Source organism: Pseudophryne corroboree, chromosome 2 (genome assembly GCF_028390025.1).
Source record: "Pseudophryne corroboree isolate aPseCor3 chromosome 2, aPseCor3.hap2, whole genome shotgun sequence".
NCBI lineage: Eukaryota > Metazoa > Chordata > Amphibia > Anura > Myobatrachidae > Pseudophryne > Pseudophryne corroboree.
This window is the reverse complement of record NC_086445.1, coordinates 315,711,142-315,737,926: the sequence shown is the minus strand read 5'-3', so window position 1 is coordinate 315,737,926 and position 26,785 is coordinate 315,711,142. Positions and strand designations below refer to the sequence as shown.

Here is a 26,785-nt window from a genome sequence, read left to right as displayed (position 1 = left end):
CGCCAACTCTGACACTCGCCTGGCCGACGCCAGAGCCAAAAGCATGACCACTTTCCAAGTGAGAAACTTTAACTCAACCTTACGCAAAGGTTCAAACCAGTGAGACATAAGGAACTGCAAGACCACTTCAAGATCCCACGGCGCCACCGGCGGCACAAATGGAGGGTGGATATGCAACACTCCCTTCACAAAAGTCTGAACCTCGGGAAGGACGGACAATTCTTTCTGAAAGAAAATAGATAAAGCCGAAATCTGCACTTTTATGGAACCCAATTTCAGGCCTGCATCTACGCCAGCCTGCAAAAAATGGAGAAACCGACCCAAGTGAAACACCTCCGCCAAAGCTGCTTTGGTCTCACACCATGAAACATATTTCCTCCAAATACGGTGATAATGTTTTGCCGTAACCTCCTTCCTAGCTTTAAGGAGAGTGGGGATGACCTCCCCTGGAATACCCTTCCGAGCTAAGATTTGGCGCTCAACTTCCACGCCGTCAAACGTAGCCGCGGTAAGTCCGGAAACACACAGGGTCCCTGCAACAACAGGTCCTCTCGTAGAGGAAGCGGCCAGGGATCTTCCACTAGTAATTCTTGAAGATCCGGATACCAGGCCCTCCGTGGCCAATCTGGAACGACGAGTATCGCCTGAAACCCTGTTCGTCGAACGATCCTCAGCACCTTCGGAATGAGAGGGAGCGGAGGGAACACATACACTGATGGAAACACCCACGGAGACACCAGGGCGTCCACTGCGCTGGCCTGGGGGTCCCTCGACCTGGAACAATACCTCGGAAGATTCTTGTTGAGGCGAGACACCATCATATCTATCAAAGGAAGTCCCCAACGCTTTGTCACTTCTGCAAACACCTCTGGATGGAGATCGTGTCTGCTAAAGAAGTCTGCTTCCCAGTTGTCGACTCCCGGGAGGAAGACTGCTGACAGAGCGCTCATGTGCTTTTCCGCCCAGCGTAGGATTCTTGTGGCCTCCTCCATAGCCACCCTGCTCCTTGTTCCGCCTTGGCGGTTTACGTACGCCACTGCTGTTATGTTGTCCGACTGGATTAGGACAGGGAGACCCTGAAGAAGGTTCTTTGCTTGCAGTAGGCCGTTGCAAATGGCTCTCAACTCGAGAGCATTTATGTGGAGACAAGATTCCTGGCTTGACCATTTTACCTGGAAATGTCTTCCTTGCGTGACTGCGCCCCAGCCTCGGAGACTTGCATCTGTTGTCAGGAGGACCCAGTCCTGGATTTCGAATCGGCGTCCCTCTAGAAGGTGAGAGCCTTGCAGCCACCACAGGAGAGAAATCCTGGCCCTGGAAGATAGAGTTATTTTCTGGTGCATGTGCGGGTGAGACCCGGACCATATTTTCAGCAGATCCCACTGAAACACCCGGGCATGAAACCTGCCAAACGGAATGGCTTCGTAAGCCGCAACCATCTTCCCTAGTACCCGAGTGCATTGATGAATCGACACACTTGTCGGCCTCAGGAGCTCCCTGACCATGGTTTGGATTTCCAGAGCTTTGACCTCCGGAAGAAACACTCTCTGTATCTCCGTGTCCAGGACCATGCCCAGGAAGGGCAGCCGAGTGGCCGGGATCAACTGAGACTTTGGCAAATTTAGTATCCAACCGTAATGTTGCAGAACCGACAGGGAGAGATCCACATTTCTTAACAACTGCTCCTTGGACCTCGCCTTTATCAGGAGATCGTCCAAGAACGGGATAATTGTGACCCCTTGCTTGCGCAGGAGGACCATCATCTCTGCCATTACCTTGGTGAAAACCCTTGGGGCCGTGGAAAGCCCAAACGGCAACGCCTGAAATTGGTAATGACAATCCTGTACCGCGAACCTCAGGAAGGCTTGATGAGGAGGGAATATCGGGATGTGTAAATAAGCATCCTTTATGTCGACTGACGCCATAAAATCTCCCCCTTCGAGGCTGGAGATCACCGCTCAAAGAGACTCCATCTTGAACTTGAAAGTTTTTCAAGTATGGATTGAGGGATTTTAGGTTCGGAATCGGTCTGACCGAACCGTCCGGCTTCGGCACCACAAAGAGGCTCGAATAGAACCCTTTCCCCCGATCTGACGGGGAAACCGGCACCACGACCCTCTGTTGACACAACTTTTGTATCGCATCTCTTACCACCTCTCTTTCGGGAAGAGAAATTGGCAAGGCCAACACGAAAAACCGTTTGGGGGGCATCTACTGCAACTCCAGTCTGTACCCTTGGGATACTCTGTCTAAGACCCAAGGATCCAGAGCCGAACGAACCCAGACCTGACTGAAGAATCGGAGATGGCCCCCCACCGGTAGGGACTCCCCCAGGGGAGCCCCAGCGTCATGCGGTGGACTTGGTAGAGGCAGGGGAGGACTTTTTGTCCTGGGTGCCTGATACTGCAGGCGACTTCTTTCCCCTTCCTCTACCCTTTGAAGCGAGGAAGGACGAGCCCTTACCTTTTTTGTATTTATTAGGCCGAAATGACTGCATCTGCTGATGGGGTGCCTTCTTCTGTTGTGTGGGAACATAAGGAACAAAAGATGACTTACCCGCCGTAGCGGTCGACACCAGGTCAGCCAGGCCTTCACCGAACAAGACACTACCTTTAAAAGGAAGAGCTTCCATATTCTTCTTGGAGTCGGCATCAGCATTCCATTGGTGAATCCACAGCGCCCTCCTGGCCGAAATCGCCATGGCATTGGCTCTTGATCCCAAGAGACCAACATCCCTCGTCGCATCCTTTAGGTAATCTGCAGCGTCCTTAAGAGTCAGAAGAATATTATCTTTATCAAGAGCATCCATATCAGAAGCCAAATTTACAGCCCACTTCGCAATAGCACTACTCACCCATACCGACGCCACAGCAGGTCTGAGCAATGCACCAGTATTGACGAAAATGGACTTCAAAGTCGTCTCCAGCTTACGATTCGCCGTATTCTTGAGGGCAGCCGTGTCAGGAGACGGAAGTGCCACCTTCTTGGACAATCGGGATAGAGCCTTGTCCACATTTGGAGACTACTCCCATTTTTCCCTATCGTCAGAGGGAAAAGGATAAGCCACCAAAATTTCATTTGGGAATCTGCCACCTTTTTTCAGGTAACTCCCAAGCCTTTTCACAAAGCGCATTCGTTTCATGAGAGAGGGGAAATTTTACCTGTTTTTTTCCCCTTAAATAAACAAACTCTTGTGTCAGGAACGGCAGGTTCCTCAGATATACGTAAAACATCTTTAATGGCTATAATCATGTACTGAATACTCTTGACAACCCGTGGATGCAAAGAAGCCTCATTTAAATCGACATCGGCGTCAGAGTCCGTGTCGGTACCTGTATCTGCCATCTGGAAGCTTCTGTGACCCCGAGACTGTTTGTACCTGAGACAATGCGTCCTCTACTGACTGTCTCCATGTTTGTGTCTGAGAATCAGATTTATCCAGTCTCTTTGACAATAAAGCCACATTTGTATTCAGTGTACTCAGCATAGTCATCCAATCAGCCGTCGGCTGTGCCGACAGACACATACTTAAATCTTTTTCTGCAGCCCCCATAACTTCCTCCGGGGATGAACACCCAGGCTCAGACATGTCAACACCTCGTGCCGACACACTTACACTCACACAGTCCACAACCCCGGGGACAGACCCACAGAGAAGCCCTTAGGGAGAACACAGAGAGAGTATGCAAGCTCACACCCCCAGCGCCCATACACTAACCGAAGCTTGTAATATGCTCAGAGCCGGCAATATAATCGAAAACCACCAATTTTATGTGCCCTCCCTCCCCCTTTTTTCCTCCCCATGTACTTGCGGGAGCTTGGAGGTCCGGCCAACGTCTCTGCAGCGCTGTAGAGATAGGAGAAAATGGCGCTGGTGAGCAACGGCGCGCTGTAGCCCGCTAAAATTTGAATCTTTAAACTGGCGGGGGTACTCTATACAGTGATCGGACATTGTATAGCCCTTTCTTTGCCAGCCAAAACCTCAGTAACTGCTGCCCAGGGCGCTCCCCCCTAGCGCCCTGCACCCTGTGAGTGCTGTTGGTGAAGTGTGTGGGAGCATGGAGCGCTGCGCTGTACCTCCGTTACTGAAGTCTTCTGCAGTCACTGAAGTCTTCGGATCTTTTAATACGCACTCGGCTTCTTTCTTCTCGCTTCTGTGAGGGGGTTGACGGCGCGGCTACGGGAACAAGCAGCTAGGCGAACCAAGTGATCGAACCCTCTGGAGCTAATGGTGTCCAGTAGCCTAAGAAGCAGAGCCCTTGAACTAAGAAGAAGTAGGTCTGACTTCTCTCCCCTCACTCCCACGATGCAGGGAGCCTGTAGCCAGCAGGTCTCCCTGAAAATAAAAAACCTAACAAAGTCTTTTAGAGAAACTCTGTAGAGCTCCCCTAGTGTATGTCCAGTCACTCCTGGGCACAAAGTCTGAGGTCTGGGGGAGGGGCATAGAGGTAGGAGCCAGTTCACACCCAGTTTAAGTCTTTATAGTGTGCCCAAGCTCCTGCGGATCCAGTCTATACCCCATGGTCCTTTTGGAGTCCCCAGCATCCTCTAGGACGTAAGAGAGAAAAAAAAAATACATGTGAGCCATACTCTAAACCTTGCGATTTGTGATAACACTGAATACCATTTATTTAGGAATACGGTTATGTGACCGGCAGTCAATAGACTGCCGGTCACAATGTGAGCGCTGGGATCCCGAACACTGACTAGCCCACCGATCAAAATACGCCATACAGAATGCCTACCAACATGGACTATTACCACTCGTGGGAACAGAACCTGTGGCGAGCGCAGCGAGGCCGCTACGTGGTAAGCGCAGCAAGCCTGCAAGGGGCTTGTTGCGCTCGCGCCGGCCATCTGACAGACGGGATCCCGGCGTCAGTATGGTGACCAGTGGTCTCCCAACCGCCGGTCACCAGATACCAACCCTTTAATTAAGCTACTGCAGCATGATCTAGAACCTCTCATAAAGGGGACTATCATGCTTTGCAGCTCCAAACTTGCTGCACTAACATCCTAACAGCTCTCACTGCATGCAAAGAGAAAGCAGGACAGCGCACTAAAGCAGCTCTCTGGGACTGAGAAAGCACATCTTTGCGGACGCAGGTTAAAGAAGGGGAGGTCGGGACCAATGACATCAAAATAAACAAATATATTTAGAAGATTGTGTACATACACAAAGAAACAAATATCCATGAACAAGAGGTTTAGACTAAAAAAATTTTTTTTTACTTTAACATCAACTTATAATATCAGTTCTCAAATCCCATACACAAGATATAAAGTATACTTTGCTTTTGTTTTTTATTCAGGAGGAACAGGGAGTACATACTGTATAAATGAGAACACCACAAGATACATAAGTGGCAACCTGAGCACTTACAGAGTGAGGAATTGTGAGGTATAAAACATAAGTCAGAACCGATATAATCATGCTTACCTCATCTCTCTCTAAAAACTTGGCTCTATCCTCGGGGCTCATTGAGATGGACTCATCAATAAACTTTTTCAATGGAGAGTCACTTTCTGGAACAAAAAATAAATAAATAAAAGAATGAAAAAAGGGTAAAGCCATAAATCCCACAGAGCAGACTGATGCTAAACACAGGTACACCACAGACAGAACCTAGATACAGTAGCTTTGAAGAAAAACTCAAAACTAAGAACCCCACCCCCCCAAATAAGTGATGGCGGTAAGTCTGAATGGAAGATCTTAATTGTAGAAATAATATTTTACAGCTTGTAGAACAAATATTTAGTAAGCCTGTCTTTGATCACGATTCCTATGTAATGGGAGAAAGGACCTCTACAGTTTGTTTAACTATTACCAGTGTGACAACAAATAGCTGCAACCATAAAAACATGTACGGGAATATGAATAATACTCACATACCTGTATATACATTATCAAAACACATACACATTATTACCCACACAACAACCACTTAATACAGGGAAGGTGGATATGTGTACAATGCTATATAAAATCATTTAAACAACAAAAACAAAAAAATTACTTATTTTTCAGTAGTAAAAGTCTGGAGCTAGAGCGTATAACAAGCCTTTGTAAAATAACAAAAACAACACAGTATCACAGTTATCCTAGCAGTATATCATGGTACTATAGCGCCACTTAGTGGCCACAGTATGAAAAACAAATATTTACCAAAACTGAGCTTCTCCCGGTTGTTTGCTACTGCATGAATAAGACCCATTGTTCCACAGGCATTTCTTATGGTTTGCTTCATAAAGTAAACAGAGGAATCAACATCTTGACCATGGGATTTAATTTTTTCTTCCTGATCTGCCCTGGACAACTCATACTGACCGGGAGGAAAGAGAGAGAGAGAGGCTTATCAATCGGTTAATGTCACTCATGATATTCTCAAATGTCTTATCTGCAAAATGTATTATGGTGAAACTTAACTAATGCAATGTTCCTTCTCACACTATAGTCAACTAATATATTCCCCACTCTCACTGGTTTAATATATACTATTTACAGTATACTGCTCACAAAAATATTAACACCCAAAACTGTATACATAAAGTGGAGACAAAGCAGACCATCTACTCACAACTGATAAACTGGGGTACAAAGAGGCCCTGTCACAAATTAATATATTTTATTTGAATGTGCCTTCAATAAACTGCATTCTGATTATTGCAACAGGTCAAAGTTCTGTACTTTCATTGCTCTGGATACGACCTATGTTCTTCCTAGATACAACTCTGTCAGATGCATAAAGAATAACAAAGTTGTCTTACTCTAGTTCAACAAAAATAACAGCCTGGATTGTAAATGAGTTTTATGGTAAGAACTTACCTTTGTTAAAACTCTTTCTGCGAGGTACACTGGGCTCCACAAGGATAGACATTGGGGGGTGTAGAGTAGGATCTTGATCCGAAGCACCAACAGGCTCAAAAGCTTTGAACTTCTTCCCAAGATGCATAGCGCCGCCTCCTATATCACCTCGCCTCCGAGCACAGGAGCTCAGTTTTGTTAACCAGCCCAATGCAGTAGCAAGGAAAAGAGACGACAACTGCCAGTTGCCACGAACACCACACTCTCCCGACAGGAGAAGTGTCAGCGGCTAATGCCATACCAACCCAAAAGAAGCTAAGTGCGTCAGGGTGGGCGCCTTGTGGAGCCCAGTGTACCTCGCAGAAAGAGTTTTAACAAAGGTAAGTTCTTACCATAAAACTCATTTTCTGCTGCGGGGTACACTGGGCTCCACAAGGATAGACATTGGGGATATCCTAAAGCAGTTCCTTATGGGAGGGGACACACTGAAGCGGGCACAAGAACCCGGCGTCCAAAGGAAGCATCCTGGGAAGCGGCAGTATCGAAGGCATAGAACCTTATGAACGTGTTCACTGAGGCCCACGTAGCCGCCATGCACAAATGTTCAAGGGTCGCACCACGGCGGGCCACCCAAGAAGGTCCAACAGACCGAGTAGAATGGGCCGTAATGTGACCAGCAGCTGACAGACCAGCCCTCACATAAGCATGTGCAATCACCATTCTAATCCATCTGGCCAAAGTCTGCTTGTGAGCAGGCCAGCCCCGTTTGTGAAACCCAACCAGAATAAAGAGAGAATCAAATTTCCTAACAGAAGCAGTTCTCATCACATAGATACGGAGAGCCCATACCACATCCAAAGACCGCTCTTTGGGAGACAGATCAGGAGAGACAAAGGCCGGTACCACAATCTCCTGATTAAGGTGGAACGAAGAAACCACTTTAGGCAAATAACCGGGACGAGTCCGAAGAACCGCCCGGTCACGGTGAAATATCAGATATGGGGAACAACAAGACAAGGCACCCAAATCCGACACTCTTCTAGCTGAAGCAATAGCCAGCAGAAACACCACCTTAAGGGAAAGCCACTTAAGATCAGTTGAACCAAGAGATTCAAACGGAGACTCTTGTAACGCCTCCAAAACCACCGACAAGTCCCAAGGAGCCACAGGCGGGACATAGGGAGGTTGGATACGCAACACACCCTGAGTAAAGGTATGAACATCAGGTAAGGTCGCAATCTTTCTCTGAAACCACACCGACAAGGCAGATATTTGAACCTTGAGGGAGGCCAGACGCAGGCCTAAGTCCAGGCCCTGCTGAAGAAAGGCCAACAACTTGGCTGTACTGAACTTGGAAGCGTCATAATTGTTAGATGCGCACCAAAGAAAGACTGCCAGACCCTATGCAAAATCCAAGCAGAAGCCGGTTTCCGGGCCCGCAACATAGTTTGAATGACCGCCTCAGAAAACCCTTTAGCCCTCAAGGCGGAAGCTTCAAGAGCTACGCCGTCAAAGACAGCCGGGCTAGGTCCTGGTAGACACAGGGGCCCTGAACGAGGAGGTCTGGGCATTGTGAAAGTAGAATTGAACACTCTGACGATAGGCCCTGCAGGTCTGAGAACCAGTGCCGTCTGGAGCTATGAGAAGCAGAATTCCTCTTTCTTGCTTGAACTTCCGAATTACCCTGGGCAGGAGTGACACCGGAGGGAACACGTACGGCACCCGAAACCTCCACGGCACCGCCAGAGCATCCACGAAAGCTGCTTGAGGATCCCTTGTCCTTGCTCCGAAGACCGAAGCCTTGTGATTGTGTCAAGACGCCATCAGATCTACGTCTGGAAAGCCCCACTTTTCCACTAGGAGTTGAAACACTGCAGGATGGAGGCCCCACTCTCCGGCGTGTACGTCCTGACGACTGAGAAAGTCCGCTTCCCAATTCAGGACTCCCGGAATGAATATTGCCGATATGGCCGGTAGATGGCGTTCCGCCCATTGCAGAATCCGTGACACTACCTTCACTGCGAAACGGCTTCGAGTGCCGCCTTGATGATTTATGTAAGCCACTGTGGTGGCGTTGTCCGACTCTAGTTGAATAGGACGGTTCGGAATTAAATACTGGGCCAGGTTCAACGAATTGAAGACCGCCCGCAATTCCAGAATGTTGATCGAGAGGAGATTCACCGGCCCTGAAGGGAGTGTTGCTCCAGCACCGCGCCCCAACCTCTTAGACTGGCATCTGTCGTCAACAGGACCCAGTCGGATATCCAGAAGGGACGGCCGCTGCACAATTGTTGGTCCTGGAGCCACCAGTGCAGTGACAGACGGACCTCCGGAGTCAATGAGATCATGTGAGACCTGATCCGGTGAGGCAGGCCGTCCCACTTGGCTAGAATCATCCTCTGGAGAGGGCGAGAATGGTATTGAGCATACTCCACCATGTCGAATGCGGACACCAAGAGGCCCAGCACCTGTATCGCCGAATGTATCGACACTTGCGGACGAGAATGGAAGCAACGAATCCTGTCCTGAAGCTTCAGGACTTTCTCCTGGGACAAGAACAACCGCTGGTTGTGAGTGTCCAATAGCGCTCCCAGGTGCACCATGCTCTGAGCAGGGACCAGAGAAGATTTCTTCCAGCTGATGAGCCACCCGTGGGCTTGTTGAAACCGGGCAGTCATATCCAGATGACGTAGGAGAAGTTCTGGGGAATTTGCCAGGATCAACAAGTCGTCCAGGTGCGGCAGTATCCTGACCCCTTGACGGCGGAGTACCACCGTCAGCACAGCCATAACTTTGGTGAAGACTCGCGGAGCCATAGTTAAACAAAAAGGTAACGCCCAAAACTGGTAATGGAGGTTGCCAATCGCAAACCTCAGGTATTGCTGATGTGACACTGCTGTAGGAATATGCAGGTGAGCATCCTGTATGTCCAGGGAGACCATATAATCCCCAGGTTCCAAGGCCAGAACTATAGAGCGAAGGGTTTCCATACGGAACTTGTAAACTTACACAAACCTGTTCAATGCCTTGAGATTGAGAATGGGCCGGGAGGACCCATTCGGTTTCGGGACTAGAAACAGCGGAGAATAGTACCCCCGGCCCCTCTGAGCAAGAGGCACCTGTACTACGACTCCTGTATCCAGGAGGGTCTGTACCACCGAATGTAGAGTGTTTGCCTTTGTCTGGTCCAACGGGACGTCTGTCAGGCAAAATCGATGAGGGGGACGGTTTTTTGAAGGCTATGGCGTAACCTCGAGTGACGACTTCCCGTACCCAGGCATCTGAAGTGGTCTTCAACCATTCCTGGGTATACCCTAGAAGCCGGTCCCCCACCCTGGGATCCCCCAGGGGGAGGCCCGCCCCGTCATTCGGCAGGCTTATCCGTCTTGGAAGCTGGCCGACGGGCAGCCCAGGCTCTTTTGGCCTTCGGCTTACCAGGTTTGGAAACGGGCCTGCTTGTGGTACGCCTGACCTTTTGCTTTACCTGAAGGACGAAAGGGGCGAAAGGGAGTACCTTTAGCCTTCGACACAGAAGGAGCGGTACTTGGCAGACAGGCAGTTTTGCAAGTAGCCAAGTCAGCCACTATCTTATTTAAGTCCTCCCCAAACAGAATATCTCCCTTCAAAGGGAGTACCTCCAGGGTTTTTCTAGAGTCCAGATCCACAGACCAGGATCTCAGCCACAATATCCGGTGAGCCAGGACTGATGTAGTAGAGGCCTTGGCTGCTAGGATACCGGCATCAGAAGCCGCCTCTTTAATATAGTGAGAAGCTGTGACAATATATGACAAGCATTGTCTAGCATGGTCAGAAGAGATTTCAGCTTCTAACTCCAAGGCTCATGCTTCAATAGCATCTGCAGCCCATGTTGCTGCAATAGTGGGCCTTAGTGCAGCACCCATAAGGGTGTAAATCGCTTTCAGACAACCCTCCACATGTTTATCCGTAGGCTCTTTTAGAGACGCGACGGTAGTGACAGGTAGAGCTGAGGAAACCACCTTCCTAGCCATATGCGAGTCTACTGGAGGAGGCGTTTCCCAATTTTTAGACAGCTCTAGCGCGAGGGGATAGCGAGCCAGCATCTTCTTTTGAGGCACAAACTTCTCTTTCCCGGGTTTCCCCAGGGTTCCTGACGTATATCCACTAGGTGGTCAGAGTGAGGTAAAACTTGTTTAACCACCTTCTGACGCTTGAACCTATCTGGTTTGTTAGGAGGGACGGATGGCTCAGGATCATCCGTAATCTGTAGAATCAACTTAATAGCCTCCAAAAGATCAGGAACATCCACATGTGAACTACCCTCCCCATCAGCAGTATCTGTGTCGGTGTCAGTGACAGCAGTGGATTGTGAGGAGGTAAGAGCTCACTTATACCCCTTTCACACCGCAGCTTTAACCCGGTAAATTGCAGATTTTTCAGCCTTCCTAAACGATTCTAGCTGCGATGTGAAAGGGCCACCTTGAATTTACCGTTTTCAAAATACTGGTATTTTGAAACGGTTAAAAAGCAGGTCCTACCCGGTTCAGAACCGTTTCACTGTGCAGTGTGAAAGGCTCTGAAACGGTATTTCCAAGCCACAGGAGGTGATAGGCTATCTCCATGTGTGATGTCACCAGGCAGAAGCAGGAAGCTGGAGGAAAAACACATCAGACACATGAGAGTGGGTTTAGAAGCGTTTTCTTACTGCAAATATATTATACAATGGCAACTTGGAGTGATGAAGAGGTGAGGGAGCTGCTAAGAATCAGAGGGGATGAGGAAATCTGCAGACAAATAACTGGGACAGTGAAGGATGCACTCATATATAAAAACATGGTTAAAATGCTTCAAGCTGCTGGGTTCCATCGTACGAGTATCCAAATTATTAATAATGAATCAATTAATAATTATTAATAATGTGTGGGCCAGAAAAGTCCATTTATAATGACAACCACTGGTTTCTATGGGTGAAACGGGTTCAGAGTGAAAGGTACCAAAACGGTAATGAAATGGTAATATACTGGTTACAACATGCGATGTGAAGGGGGTTTAACTGCCCAGACCCGTTTAAAGAACCGTTTCAAAAGCAGGTTTTGCAATGTGAAAGCAGCATTAGAGGACCCCTTGGTCTTAGGCGAGTGAGGACTTTTTAGTAGTCAAGGACTGGTTCAATTTCTTCAATTGAGCAGACAAGTTATCTGCCCACGGCGGGTTAGCTGCGGGGACCACATACGGTTGAACCGGCATAGGAGGTCCCATAGTTAGTTTAGTAACTAGCAAATTTAGAAGCGTTGAGAAAGTAGCCCACGGTGGGTTATTATGGACCCCCGTTGCCACAGTCCCACTGAGGGGGCAAGGAGCCCCCAAAACCAGAGCCCGCAGCTGCTATAGTCTCTTCATAGGGATCTGTGGCTTCAGCAACACCGGCAGTGTGTTCAGCCCCAGAACCGTTACCTTCAGAAGCAGACATGATATAACTTGCAATGTCAGGTAACACAGTACAATTATCAGCAGCACAATACCTCATGCCCAAACTCCTGCGCAGTGTAGTCAGCACAAGCAGAGATACAGGAGAGATATGGTGACTAAAATCACAGAGAAAAATACGTATTAGAGTATATCTCGTGAATATCCTATATTATTATAAAACCGGACTCACCAAGCCCCCTCAGGTTATAGAATATAGGGATAGCAAGGTGAGTGAGAGACACGCAATGGAAATCACTCAGCAAGCTAATGCACACACATATAGTCACAGTTATACAATGCAGAGGTTATTACCAACAATAATACTGCACTGGACCAGCATATATATATATATATATATATATATATATATATATATATATATCTCTATAATCAATAGATAAAACACTGCACAGTAAGAACTGGATGTATATCACAGGGTACTTGTACCAGAGAACCCGGACTAAATGCACTCTTTCTTAACTAACACTGTCTAATTGACATGTAGAATACTAAAGTGTCATGTAAAGTCACAGCGCTGACAATCAGGCGGCTTTACAAAGGAGGATTTGCCCAAGCAGTCACAGGAACAGAGTAGCTGGGGAAATGGCACCCTGGGGCTGGGGGAGGGGCTCCAGGTCTAAGCATTATCCCCTCTGCTGGCAAAAAATAAGATTTTACTCACCGGTAAATCTATTTCTCGTAGTCCGTAGTGGATGCTGGGACTCCGTAAGGACCATGGGGAATAGCGGCTCCGCAGGAGACTGGGCACAACTAAAGAAAGCTTTAGGACTACCTGGTGTGCACTGGCTCCTCCCACTATGACCCTCCTCCAGACCTCACTTAGGATACTGTGCCCGGAAGAGCTGACACAATAAGGAAGGATTTTGAATCCCGGGTAAGACTCATACCAGCCACACCGTATAACTCGTGATACTATACCCAGTTAACAGTATGAAATATAACTGAGCCTCTCAACAGATGGCTCAACAATAACCCTTTAGTTAGGCAATAACTATATACAAGTATTGCAGACAATCCGCACTTGGGATGGGCGCCCAGCATCCACTACGGACTACGAGAAATAGATTTACCGGTGAGTAAAATCTTATTTTCTCTGACGTCCTAAGTGGATGCTGGGACTCCCTAAGGACCATGGGGATTATACCAAAGCTCCCAAACGGGCGGGAGAGTGCGGATGACTCTGCAGCACCGAATGAGCAAACTCTAGGTCCTCCTCAGCCAGGGTATCAAACTTGTAGACTCTTGCAAAAGTGTTTGAACCCGACCAAGTAACAGCTCAGCAAATTTGTAAAGCCGAGACCCCCTCGGGCAGCCGCCCAAGAAGAGCCCACTTTCCTCGTGGAATGGGCTTTTACAGATTTAGGGTGCGGCAGTCCAGCCGCAGAATGTGCAAGTTGAATCGTGCTACAGATCCAGCGAGCAATAGTCTGCTTAGAAGCAGGAGCACCCAGCTTGTTGGGTGCATACAGGATAAATAGCGAGTCAGTTTTCCTGACTCCAGCCATCCTGGAAACATATTTTTCAGGGCCCTGACTACGTCCAGTAACTTGGAATCCTCCAAGTCCCAATTAGCCGCAGGCACCACAATAGGTTGGTTCACATGAAAAACTGATACCACCTTAGGAAGGAATTGGGAACGAGTCCTCAATTCCGCCCTATCCATATACAAATTTTTAGATAAGGGCTTTTGCATGATAAAGCCGCTAATTCTGGTACACGCCTGGCCGACGCCAAGGCCAACAGCATGACCACTTTCCACGTGAGGTATTTTAGTTCCACGGATTTAAGTGGCTCAACCTCAACTTCAGGAAATCCATCACCACGTTGAGATGCCACGGTGCCACTGGAGGCAGAAACGGGGGCTGACTATGCAGCACTCCCTTAACAAAAGTCTGAACTTCAGGCAGTGAAGTCAGTTCTATTTTGGAAGAAAATTGATAGAGCCGAAATCTGGACCTTAATGGAACCCAATTTTAGGCCCATAGTCACCCCTGACTGTAGGAAGTGCCGAAATCGACCTAGCTGAAATTCCTCCGTTGGGGCCTTCCTGGCCTCCCAGCACGCAACATATTTCCGCCAAATGCGGTGATAATGGTTTGCGTTCACTTCTTTCCTAGCTTTAATTAGCGTAGGGATAACTTCCTCCGGAATGCCCTTTTCCTTCAGGATCCGGCGTTCAACCGCCATGCCGTCAAACGCAGCCGCGGTACGTCTTGGAACAGACAGGCCCCCTGCTGCAGCAGGTCCTGTCTGAGCGGCAGAAGCCATGGGTCCTCTGAGATCATTTCTTGGAGTTCTGGGTACCAAGCTCTTCTTGGCCAATCCGGAACAATGAGTATAGTTCTTACTCCTCTCCTTATTATTATGCTCATTACCCTGGGTATGAGAGGCAGAGAAGGGAACACATACACCGACTGATACCCCAACGGTGTTACCAAAGCGTCCACAGCTATCGCCAGAGGGTCCCTTGACCTGGCGCAATATCTTTTTAGCTTTTTGTTGAGGCGGGACGCCATCATGTCCACCTGTGGCCTTTCCCAACGGTGTACCATCATTTGGAAGACTTCTGGATGAAGTCCCCACTCTCCCGGGTGGAGGTCGTGTCTGCTGAGAAAGTCTGCTTCCCAGTTGTCCACTCTGGGAATGAACACTGCAGACAGTGCTAACATATGATTTTCCGCCCATCGGAGAATCCTTGTGGCTTCTGCCATCGCCATCCTGCTTCTTGTGCCGCCCTGTCGGTTTACATGAGCGACCGCCGTGATGTTGTCTGACTGGATAAGCACCGGCCGGTGTTGAAGCAGGGGTCTAGTCTGACTTAGGGCATTGTAAATGGCCCTTAGTTCCAGAATATTTTTGTGTAGGGAAGTCTCCTGACTTGTCCATAGTCCTTGGAAGTTTCTTCCCTGTGTGACTGCCCCCCAGCCTCGAAGGCTGGTATCCGTGGTCACCAGGACCCAGTCCTGTATGCCAAATCTGCGGCCCTCTAGAAGATGAGCACTCTGCAGCCACCACAACAGCGACACCCTGGCCCTTGGAGACAGGGTTAACCGCCGGTGCATCTGAAGATGCGACCCGGACCACTTGTCCAACAGATCCCGCTGGAAGATCCTTGCATGGGACCTGTCGAATGGAATTTCTTCGTAAGAAGCTACCATCTTTCCCAGGGCTCGCGTGCATTGATGCACCGACACCTGTATTTGTATTAGGAGGTCTCTGTCTAGAGACGACAACTCCTTGGACTTCTCCTCCGGGAGAAACCCTTTTTTTTTTCTTGTTCTGTCTCCAGAACCATACCCAGGAACAGTAGACGCATCGTAGGAACCAGCTGCGACTTTGGAATATTCAGAATCCAGCCGTGCTGTTGTAGCACTTCCCGAGATAGTGCTACTCCGACGAACAACTGCTCCCTGGACCTCGCCTTTATAAGGAGATCGTCCAAGTACGGGATAATTATTTCGGCCATTACCTTGGTAAATACCCTCGGTGCCGGGGACAGACCCACGGCAACGTCTGGAATTGGTAATGACAATCCTGTACCACAATTCTGAGGTACTCCTGGTGAGGAGGGTAAATAGGGACATGCAGGTAAGCATCCTTGATGTCCAGTGATACCATGAAATTCTCCAGGCTTGTAATGATCGCCCTGAGCGATTCCATTTTGAACTTGAACCTTCGTATATAAGTGTTCAAGGATTTCAATTTTAGAATGGGTCTCACCGAACCGTCTGGTTTCGGTACCACAAACATTTTGGGATAGTAACCCCGGCCTTGTTGAAGGACGGGTACCTTGATTTCACCTGCTGGAAGTACAGCTTGTGAATTGCCGCCAGTACTACCTCCCTTTCTCCGAGGGCAGCAGGCAAGGCTGATGTGAGGTAACGGCGAGGGGGAGTCGCCTCGAACTCCAGCTTATATCCCTGTGATACTACTTGCAGAACCTAGGGATCCACCTGTGGGCAAGCCCACTGGTCCCTGAAGTTCCCGAGACGCGCCCCCACCGCACCTGTCTCCACCTGTGAAGCCCCAGCATCATGCGGTGGACTCAGAGGAAGCGGGGGAAGATTTTTGATCCTGGGAACTGGCTGTCTGGTGCAGCTTTTTCCTTCTTCCCTTGTCTCTGTGCAGAAAGGAAGCGCCTTTGACCCGCTTGCTTTTCTGAAGCCGAAAGGACTGTACCTGAAAATACGGTGCTTTCTTAGGCTGTGAGGAAACCTGAGGTAAAAAATTTTCTTCCCAGCTGTTGCTGTGGATACGAGGTCCCAGAGACCATCCCCAAACAATTCCTCACCTTTATAAAGCAGAATCTCCATATGCCTTTTAAAGTCAGCATCACCTGTCCACTGCCGGGTCTCTAATACCCTCCTGGCAGAATGGACATTGCATTAATTCTGGATGCCAGCCGGCAAATATCCCTCTGTGCATCCCTCATATATAAGACGACGTCTTTAATATGCTCTATGTTAGCAAACTATTATCCCTGTCTAGGGTATTAATATTATCTGACAGGGTATCAGACCACGCTGCAGCAGCACTATTTATGCTGAGGCAATTGCAGGTCTCAGTATAGTACCTGAGTGTGTATATACAGACTTCAGGATAGCCTCCTGCTTTTTATCAGCAGGTACCTTCAAAGTGGCCGTATCCTAAGACGGCAGTGCCACCTTTTTTGACAAACGTGTGAGCTCCATATCCACCCTAGGGGATATCTCCCAACGTGACCTATCCTCTGACGGGAAAGGGTACGCCAGCAGTAACTTTTTAGAAATTACCAGTTTCTTATCGGGGGAACCCACGCTTCTTTACACACTTCATTCACTCATCTGATGGGGGAACAAAACACTGGCTGCTTTTTCTCCCCAAACATAAAACCCCTTTTATGTGGTACTTGGGTTAATGTCAGAAATGTGTAACACATTTTTCATTGCCGAGATCATGCAACGGATGTTCCTAGTGGATTATGTATATGTCTCAACCTCGTCGACACTGGAGTCAGACTCCGTGTCGACATCTGTGTCTGCTATCTGAGGTAACGGGCGTTTTTTGAGCCCCTGATGGCCTTTGAGACGCCTGGGCAGGCGCGGGCTGAGAAGCCGGCTGTCCCACAGCTGTTACGTCATCCAGCCTTTTATGTAAGGAGTTGACATTGTCGGTTAATACCTTCCACCTATCCATCCACTCTGGTGTCGGCCCCACAGGGGGCGACATCCCATTTATCGGCCTCTGCTCCGCCTCCACGTAACTTTCCTCATCCAACATGTCGACACAGCCGTACCGACACACCGCACACACACAGGGAATGCTCTGACTGAGGACAGGACCCCACAAAGTCCTTTGGGGAGACAGAGAGAGAGTATGCCAGCACACACCAGAGCGCTATATAACACAGGGATCCCACTATAAATGAGTGTTTTTTCCCTTATAGCTGCTTATATTATATATACTGCGCCTAAATTTATTGCCCCCCTCTCTTTTTTACCCTTATGTAGCGTGACACTGCAGGGGAGAGCCAGGGAGCGTCCTTCCAGCGGAGCTGTGAGGGAAAAATGGCGCCAGTGTGCTGAGGGAGATAGCCCCGCCCCTTTTCCGGCGGACTTCTCCCGCTTTTTCTGGAATTCTGGCAGGGGTATTTTTACACCTATATAGCCTTCCTGACTATATATGGTGTAGATTTGCCAGCCAAGGTGTATTATATTGCCCTCAGGACGCCCCCCCCCCCAGCGCCTTGCACCCATCAGTGACCGGAGTGTGAGGTGTGCATGAGGAGCAATGGCGCACAGCTGCAGTGCTGTGCGCTACCTTGTTGAAGACAGAAGTCTTCTGCCGCCGATTTTCCGGAACACTTCTTGCTTCTGGCTCTGTAAGGGGGCCGGCGGCGCGGCTCCGGGACCGAACATCGAGGTCGGGTCCTGTGGTCGATCCCTCTGGAGCTAATGGTGTCCAGTAGCCTAAGAAGCCCGTGAGTCTGTTGCCAGCAGATCTCACTGTAAAATAAAAAACCTAAAATATACTTTCTTTCTAGGAGCTCAGGAGAGCCCCTAGTGTGCATCCAGCTCAGCCGGGCACAAGATTCTAACTGAGGTCTGGAGGAGGGTCATAGTGGGAGGAGCCAGTGCACACCAGGTAGTCCTAAAGCTTTCTTTAGTTGTGCCCAGTCTCCTGCGGAGCCGCTATTCCCCATGGTCCTTACGGAGTCCCAGCATCCACTTAGGACGTCAGAGAAACACCGGGTACTGCAGGCTACTAGTAAAAAGGTTTAGAGAGAAAACCTGACCTGCACCCATGCCCTGGTGATCTAGTGGGATCGCCTGTACTGCCACAGTGTCCACCGCCAGCGTGCGCGGCCCGCCTACCACCGGCCGCGCCGGATCGCGATAAAGTGTGGGACCCACTTAACTCCTCCCGAAGTGCGGCCACGCGATCCCGGAGAGCCCCAGCCGTGTGTGACTGACTTGGAAGAAAACCGGAGCCTCCTGCTGTAGGTACCAGGCAACCAGGGCACGGAGATGGAGCTGCAGCAGGTGATGTCTACTGACATCTAACACAATCTGTGCCTCTGCTGCAGCCCTTGTAGTCTTCTTTTTTCCTCAGAAAAAGCTTTTTCTAGAGATGCTGTGAGCAGCTCTTCCTGTTACATGCTTGCACTGCAAGCACCAACTACAAAACTGAGCTCCTGTGCACGGAGGCGGGGTGATAAATTTTGAGCCTGTTGGTGCTTCGGATCAAGATCCTACTCTACACCCCCCAATGTCTATCCTTGTGGAGCCCAGTGTACCCCGCAGCAGAAAAATAAATGGCTGACAAGATGTTCTAACACCCATTTGTGCAGCGACAAAAAATAAAAAGGAAGCAAGTCACGTAAAAAAAAAAATGTAAAAAAATAAAGATGGTGGCTATGCTGAAGTCAACAAAGGAATTGTAGTGTATATATATATATATATATATATATATATATATATATATATAAACAACACTTGACTCCGGCACTCCAGACGTCCCTTAGGACCTGCTTGCTGCGGTGCCTTCCTCCGGGGGGTCGCCCCAATGGACAAAGGAGAATAACGAGGCGGCACTCGGAGACTTGCAAAAATATCAAACGTGTATTAAAGTGCTGTCAACGTTTCGGGGACCACCTCCCCTTCGTCAGGACGAAGGGGAGGTGGTCCCCGAAACGTTGACAGCACCTTAATACACGTTTGATATTTTTGCAAGTCTCCGAGTGCCGCCTCGTTATTCTCCTTTATATATATATATATATATATATAGAGAGAGAGAGAGAGAGAGAGAGAGGAGAGAGAGTCAAAAATATTGCAGCCATACGCACCAAGTACAAACACCACACAGATGGCCTCCGTGTGCGTACTTAGTCTGCCGTGCGTGCACATACTCGCAAGTTGCGTATAACCGCTCACGCGGTGGTGTGTATTAGCGCATGGTATGAGTAATTACGGTAGCATATGTATTTGCATGGAAAAGCCACAAGGACACATTTCATATTTAATTCACATAGTGCACGATTTACACATAGCCTGCATGCACCACACCAGCGAGTTACACTTGCTTAAAAGGTACAGTAACAAAGGAATTCACCTTTACAGGATATGAGGAGACAGAATCAGGGTAGGAGGTGGTGTTTGGTATCCAGTTGTACAGTATTTTAAGAGCAATATTCCAGTAGCAGTTTGCAGAAGACAGCACGCTCCTGCGCATAGATCTGCGCAGTGTCAAAGTCAGAAAAATATCACTATGCACACTGCCACATTTGCACCTCATGCGTGTCCTCGCTGCGCGTGCATGTGCTCTCCCGTGCGTGCGCATACTCGCTGTTGCGTGCACCCGCAGGCGCACGGTATGCGCATTTACGGTAGAGTTTGTATGCGTCTAGCGTGCGACTCAATCGTTACATATTTTAGCCATATAATGTATTTTGTAGATTATGGTCCCTTTCAGGGCCGTCTTTACGTATGGGCTCAATGGGCTCTTGCCCAAGGGCCCCAGGAGTATAAGGGCCCTAGGCTGATAGCTGAGGGTCCCCTCTTTCCAGGGGTACCAGATTTTTGAAAATCGGCCCTGGGGAACAGGAGATATTCAACGTGAAAGCAGTGGTCCCCATCCGAGCCTGTTAATTGCTCTTCCCAGCCAGATATCTCAGGTTCTGTCTGACATAGAGTTTTTCTGAGGGTATAATCCAAAATCTGAGACTCTCCCCTTTTGCTGGACACTGTCAGCTTGTCTCTACTATGCCCAGAACCAGAGATATCAGCCTTCCAGCAGCTGGTCCCTGCTCCAGCTCCACACGCCTGGTATACAGGCCCTCATTCCGAGTTGGTCGGTCGCAAGGCGAATTTAGCAGAGTTGCTCACGCTAAGCCGCCGCCTACTGGGAGTGAATCTTAGCTTCTTAAAATTGCGACCGATGTATTCGCAATATTGCGATTACTAACTACTTAGCAGTTTCAGAGTAGCTCCAGACTTACTCTGCCTGTGCGATCAGTTCAGTGCTTGTCGTTCCTGGTTGACGTCACAAACACACCCAGCGTTCGCCCAGGCACTCCCACCGTTTCCCCGGCCACTCCTGCGTTTTTTCCGGAAACGGTAGCGTTTTCAGCCACACGCCCCTGAAACGCCGTGTTTCCGCCCAGTAACACCCATTTCCTGTCAATCACATTACGATCGCCGGAGCGAAGAAAAAGCCGTGAGTAAAAATACTTTCTTCATAGTAAAGTTACTTGGCGCAGTCGCAGTGCGAACTTTGCGCATGCGTACTAAGCGGATTTTCACTGCGATGCGATGAAAAAGAACGAGCGAACAACTCGGAATGAGGGCCACAGTTTTATATATTCATTGGAGGATTACTCTCGCTCCTGACCTCTGATCCCCAAGTTCCCAGAACCTTCTGAAAGGTGGGACTTTCTAGTTTTTTTATCCCATTCAAAGCTAAGAAATATATTTTCAGGAACTTGAGATATCTGCAGTCAAGCAAGCTGCCCTCCCACCAGAAAATGATGAATATTAAGCCCACTCCATTATCCACCCCTCCCCTACGTATTAAACACCCCCTACCACCCCGGAAGTCATGTACCAGGGCTTCTTTATTCAACCCAATGGCCCCTCTACAGTTTAGTCCCATCTGTGCAGTAAAGGAGTAATTAGCAGAAATTACTGCTCCAGGTCCTACATGCTGAGCGGAAGATAGAACACCCCCTACCGCCCGTGGGACATCAAAGCTGCCACTGATAGCACACCCCACCCCTACCGCTGGAGGATGGGTAGGGGGCCCAATGCATTGCTGTGCCCAGGGGCCCACACTGCTGTTAAGACGGCCCTGGTCCCTTTGATAGAATCTGAAAGTTTAGTTAATATAGCATGTTCATAGACAAAGAGATCCCTCTTTGTTTGATACGAAGGGTCAGACAGGGGTTATACAGTGGTGTTTAGTATCCATCGGAAGAGTATTTAATTAGCAATATTCCGGTGTTGGTTTGAAGCGGACAAATCGCTCGTGCGAATAGTTATGGACATAAGAAGTTTATGGACATTTACTATATTTGCACTTTATTATCCATGCGGCGGGAAACCTAGTTTCCCACCCACCTGAGCAGTTGGAAATAGTCACAGCCCACCTGTATGAACCAACCTATGACCTTTTGTTATAATGCGAAGACGAATTCCTGTGTCCAATGAACAATAAGAATATAGGGACCATTGTACTGTATTGTGTGCAGTGTACATAAGGTTCACCGTCCCCAGACCGGCCAGTACTCTCTCTTCAACAGTTATCGCCGATAATTGGAGGACTGGATTCCGGTTGCGCCTGCGAGTGTTCCCCGTATGGTATGTTTCTCTGTTGCCACTTTGTTATCCGTATAACGTTAGCCATTCACACTTAGTCTATGTATTTGTAATTGCGATTAATCTCAATTGTGTATATTTCTGTCTAGTTATTCTGTTAGAAATTATATGTTAGCTTGTAGTGTATGACTTGTAAACTGTTTTTCCCCTTTGCGATATAACTTAAAGATTGTTAGTAAAAGGTGTTGGATCCTTAGCACGGTATAGTGTGTTCATTATATTTCAGAGGGTAATAGGAGCGTCTCTATCGCTCAAACAGCTTTAGTGTAAACAAGGTTAAGCAGCGTTATATCGCTACAGGGTTTCATTACAAGGTCTACAGTATAAGAATATCATTTCTGTGTGTTACGTACAAGGTCTACTGATTGTTATCTTGTGAGCGTCTGCGCCGCTCGTGATCTCCTCGTGGTCTCGAGCGTATGCTACGCTGATAGCGTAGCATTACGGTAGTAGCTTACCTATAGTGTGCCCGATACCCACAGCGTATTCTCGCGAGCGTTTGTGTCGCTCGAGCGGCTCGCTCCCGATACAGCGTCCGCTACGCTAAGAGCGTACCCTTACGGTACCTCGTGCGCCAATTGCGTACTGTGTCTCTTAACCTCTTTATAGTGTTATATATAGGATTAATATTAGGCTTTATCAGCAGGAACAGAATATTACTATTACACTGTATTTACTGTACTTTGATATTCGGCGGGAACCCAGTGGAGACCATCTGCAAGTGCACCTGAGCCAGGCATCACCTACCTATTCAAACCGACCTATGACCCCTCCTGTACTGTAAATGACCAGCCCTGTGACCTATGGGTGAAGAGATTACAGTTTCTATTGTATCATGAACTAGACAAATGTATAAAAAGCCAAGCTGCCTGGCCGGTCACACATTCTCTGAACGTCATCTATCTTGATTGACCAAGGACCGGGACCGGGTGGCGCTTGCGAACAAACGTATGTATCATTGATTGTAGCCTGTATCTCTTATTGTGAATTTTATTACTATTGTAACCCCCTGTTAGTTAATAACTGTTGATGGGTCAGATCCCAACTTATTTAAACACAATTGCTGTCGTGTCCCTTTCCTGCTAAGGTTTAAGGTGTATTTCAGCCACACGTGTAGCTGCATTGTTACAGCGTGTCAGTGTGTGTGTACGCAAAGTGTGTACACGGTATGGGCCTGTGTATGCTAATTGGGTAAAAAGGATCACATCCAGCAGCGGCTAGGGTTTTAGTGTAAAAGGTATAGCTTTTCCATTCTGTATGTTAATCAGCTTTATCAATATATACACACACACACACACACACACACACTACGGGTACAGCTGTAGTCTCCCAACTCTTATGTCCTCTAAAAGTTACTAATTGTGGAGAACTGTTGCCAATCATTTTATTGTGGGAAACAAACTTCTTAGTGAATAATATTCTCTTTATTATTGCTATACAAATAGTAATCAAAAATTCAATCACCAGTATTTAACTAAGTAACATATTGTTATTTGCACTGTTGAATTTGAATCAGTTTTTTTTATTGTGCTATCATGATATTGTAGAGTATGCCGGGCGGCTGATGCTTATTTCTATATTGTATAAATGTTGCAGACAATATATCTTCTTAAAAAAATAAAACATTTTACTATATACCAGCGCTTTTCTTCTTTGTATATATATTTCATGTTTATTTTGGGTTGAGTATACCCACAGAAAAGCAGCAGGTATCTGGGTAAACCAATAGGCGCCCGATCAATTCTTGTTTTTGTCTAATGTAAAAAGGAAAACTGGCGCTTGTAGTGTTTCTCCAATAATAAAAGTGGATGGATAATAAATGTATTTATTAAAAATTACCACTTATACAATATATTATAAAAACATATAAAAGAAAATAAGATTTTACTTACCGATAAATCTATTTCTCGTAGTCCGTAGTGGATGCTGGGACTCCGTAAGGACCATGGGGAATAGCGGCTCCGCAGGAGACAGGGCACAAGAATAAAAGCTTTAGGATCAGGTGGTGTGCACTGGCTCCTCCCCCTATGACCCTCCTCCAAGCCTCAGTTAGGATACTGTGCCCGGACGAGCGTACATAATAAGGAAGGATATTGAATCCCGGGTAAGACTCATACCAGCCACACCAATCACACCGTACAACTTGTGATCTGAACCCAGTTAACAGTATGATAAAACGAAAAGGAGCCTCTGAAAAGATGGCTCACAACAATAATAACCCGAATTTTTGTAACAATAACTATATACAAGTATTGCAGACAATCCGCACTTGGGATGGGCGCCCAGCATCCACTACGGACTACGAGAAATAGATTTATCGGTAAGTAAAATCTTATTTTCTCTGACGTCCTAGTGGATGCTGGGGACTCCGTAAGGACCATGGGGATTATACCAAAGCTCCCAAACGGGCGGGAGAGTGCGGATGACTCTGCAGCACCGAATGAGAGAACTCCAGGTCCTCCTCAGCCAGGGTATCAAATTTGTAGAATTTTGCAAACGTGTTTGCCCCTGACCAAGTAGCTGCTCGGCAAAGTTGTTAAGCCGAGACCCCTCGGGCAGCCGCCCAAGATGAGCCCACTTTCCTTGTGGAATGGGCTTTTACCGATTTTGGCTGTGGCAGGCCTGCCACAGAATGTGCAAGCTGAATTGTACTACAAATCCAACGAGCAATCGTCTGCTTAGAAGCAGGAGCACCCAGCTTGTTGGGTGCATACAGGATAAACAGCGAGTCAGATTTTCTGACTCCAGCCGTCCTGGAAACATATATTTTCAGGGCCCTGACAACGTCAAGCAACTTGGAGTCCTCCAAGTCCCTAGTAGCCGCAGGTACCACAATAGGTTGGTTCATGTGAAATGCAGAAACCACCTTAGGTAGAAATTGAGGACGAGTCCTCAATTCTGCCCTGTCAGAATGAAAAATTAAGTAAGGACTTTTATATGATAAAGCCGCCAATTCTGACACACGCCTGGCTGAAGCCAGGGCTAACAGCATCGTCACCTTCCATGTGAGATATTTGAAGTCCACAGTGGTGAGTGGTTCAAACCAATGTGACTTTAGAAAACTCAACACAACATTGAGATCCCAAGGTGCCACTGGAGGCACAAAAGGAGGCTGTATATGCAGTACCCCTTTTACAAATGTCTGAACTTCAGGCATTGAAGCCAGTTCTTTCTGGAAGAAAATCGACAGGGCCGAAATTTGAACCTTAATGGACCCTAATTTTAGGCCCATAGATAGTCCTGTTTGCAGGAAATGGAGGAAACGACCCAGTTGAAATTCCTCTGTAGGGGCCTTCTTGGCCTCACACCACGCAACATATTTTCGCCAAATGCGGTGATAATGTTTTGCGGTTACGTCCTTCCTGGCCTTGACCAGGGTAGGGATGACTTCATCTGGAATGCCTTTTTCCCTCAGGATCCGGCGTTCAACCGCCATGCCGTCAAACGCAGCCGCGGTAAGTCTTGGAACAGACAAGGCCCCTGCTGGAGCAGGTCCTTTCTCAGAGGTAGAGGCCACGGTTCGTCCGTGAGCATCTCTTGAAGTTCCGGGTACCAAGTCCTTCTTGGCCAATCCGGAGCCACGAGTATAGTTCTTACTCCTCTCCTTCTTATGATTCTCAGTACCTTTGGTATGAGAGGCAGAGGAGGGAACACATACACTGACTGGTACACCCACGGCGTTACCAGGGCGTCCACCGCTATTGCCTGAGGGTCCCTTGACCTGGCGCAATATCTGTCTAGTTTTTTGTTTAGACGGGACGCCATCATGTCCACCTTTGGTTCTTCCCAACGGTTTACTATCAGGTGGAAGACTTCTGGGTGAAGTCCCCACTCTCCCGGGTGGAGGTCGTGTCTGCTTCCCAGTTGTCCACTCCCGGAATGAACACTGCTGACAGTGCTATCACATGATTTTCCGCCCAGCGAAGAATCCTTGCAGCTTCTGCCATTGCCCTCCTGCTTCTCGTGCCGCCCTGTCTGTTTACGTGGGCGACTGACGTGATGTTGTCCGATTGGATCAATACCGCCTGACCCTGAAGCAGGGGTTTCGCTTGACTTAGGGCATTGTAAATGGCCCTTAGTTCCAGAATGTTTATATGAAGAGATGCTTCCATGCTTGACCACAAGCCCTGGAAATTTCTTCCCTGTGTGACTGCTCCCCAGCCTCTCAGGCTTGCATCCGTGGTCACCAGGATCCACTCCTGAACGCCAAATCTGCGGCCCTCTAGTAGATGAGCACTCTGCAGCCACCACAGAAGAGACACCCTTGTCCCTGGCGACAGGGTTATCCGCTGATGCATCTGAAGATGCGATCCGGACCATTTGTCCAGCAGATCCCACTGAAAAGTTCTTGCATGGAATCTTCCGAATGGAATCGCTTCGTAAGAAGCCACCATTTTTCCCAGGACCCTCGTGCACTGATGCACTGACACCTGGCCTGGTTTTAGGAGGTTCCTGACTAGCTTGGATAACTCCCTGGCCTTCTCCTCCGGGAGAAACACCTTTTTCTGGACTGTGTCCAGAATCATTCCTAGGAACAGTAGACGTGTCGTAGGAATCAGCTGCGATTTTGGAATATTTAGGATCCACCCGTGCTGACGTAACACTACCTGAGATAGTGCTACTCCGACTTCTAACTCTTCCCTGGACCTTGCCCTTATCA

The 26,785-nt window shown here is 48.2% G+C and overlaps 1 protein-coding gene across 1 annotated transcript in view; it reads right to left on the bottom strand.

Moving 5' to 3' along the window:
* UCHL3 (ubiquitin C-terminal hydrolase L3) overlaps nt 1–26,785 on the bottom strand; it is a gene marked incomplete at its 5' end in the record, with an annotated part of 156,971 nt that overhangs the window by 94,822 nt on the left and 35,364 nt on the right. The window contains 2 exons of the mRNA XM_063952949.1: nt 5,441–5,526; nt 6,167–6,323. Coding sequence (XP_063809019.1) covers nt 5,441–5,526; nt 6,167–6,323 — 243 coding nt within the window. The remainder of the gene's footprint in view (nt 1–5,440; nt 5,527–6,166; nt 6,324–26,785) is intronic.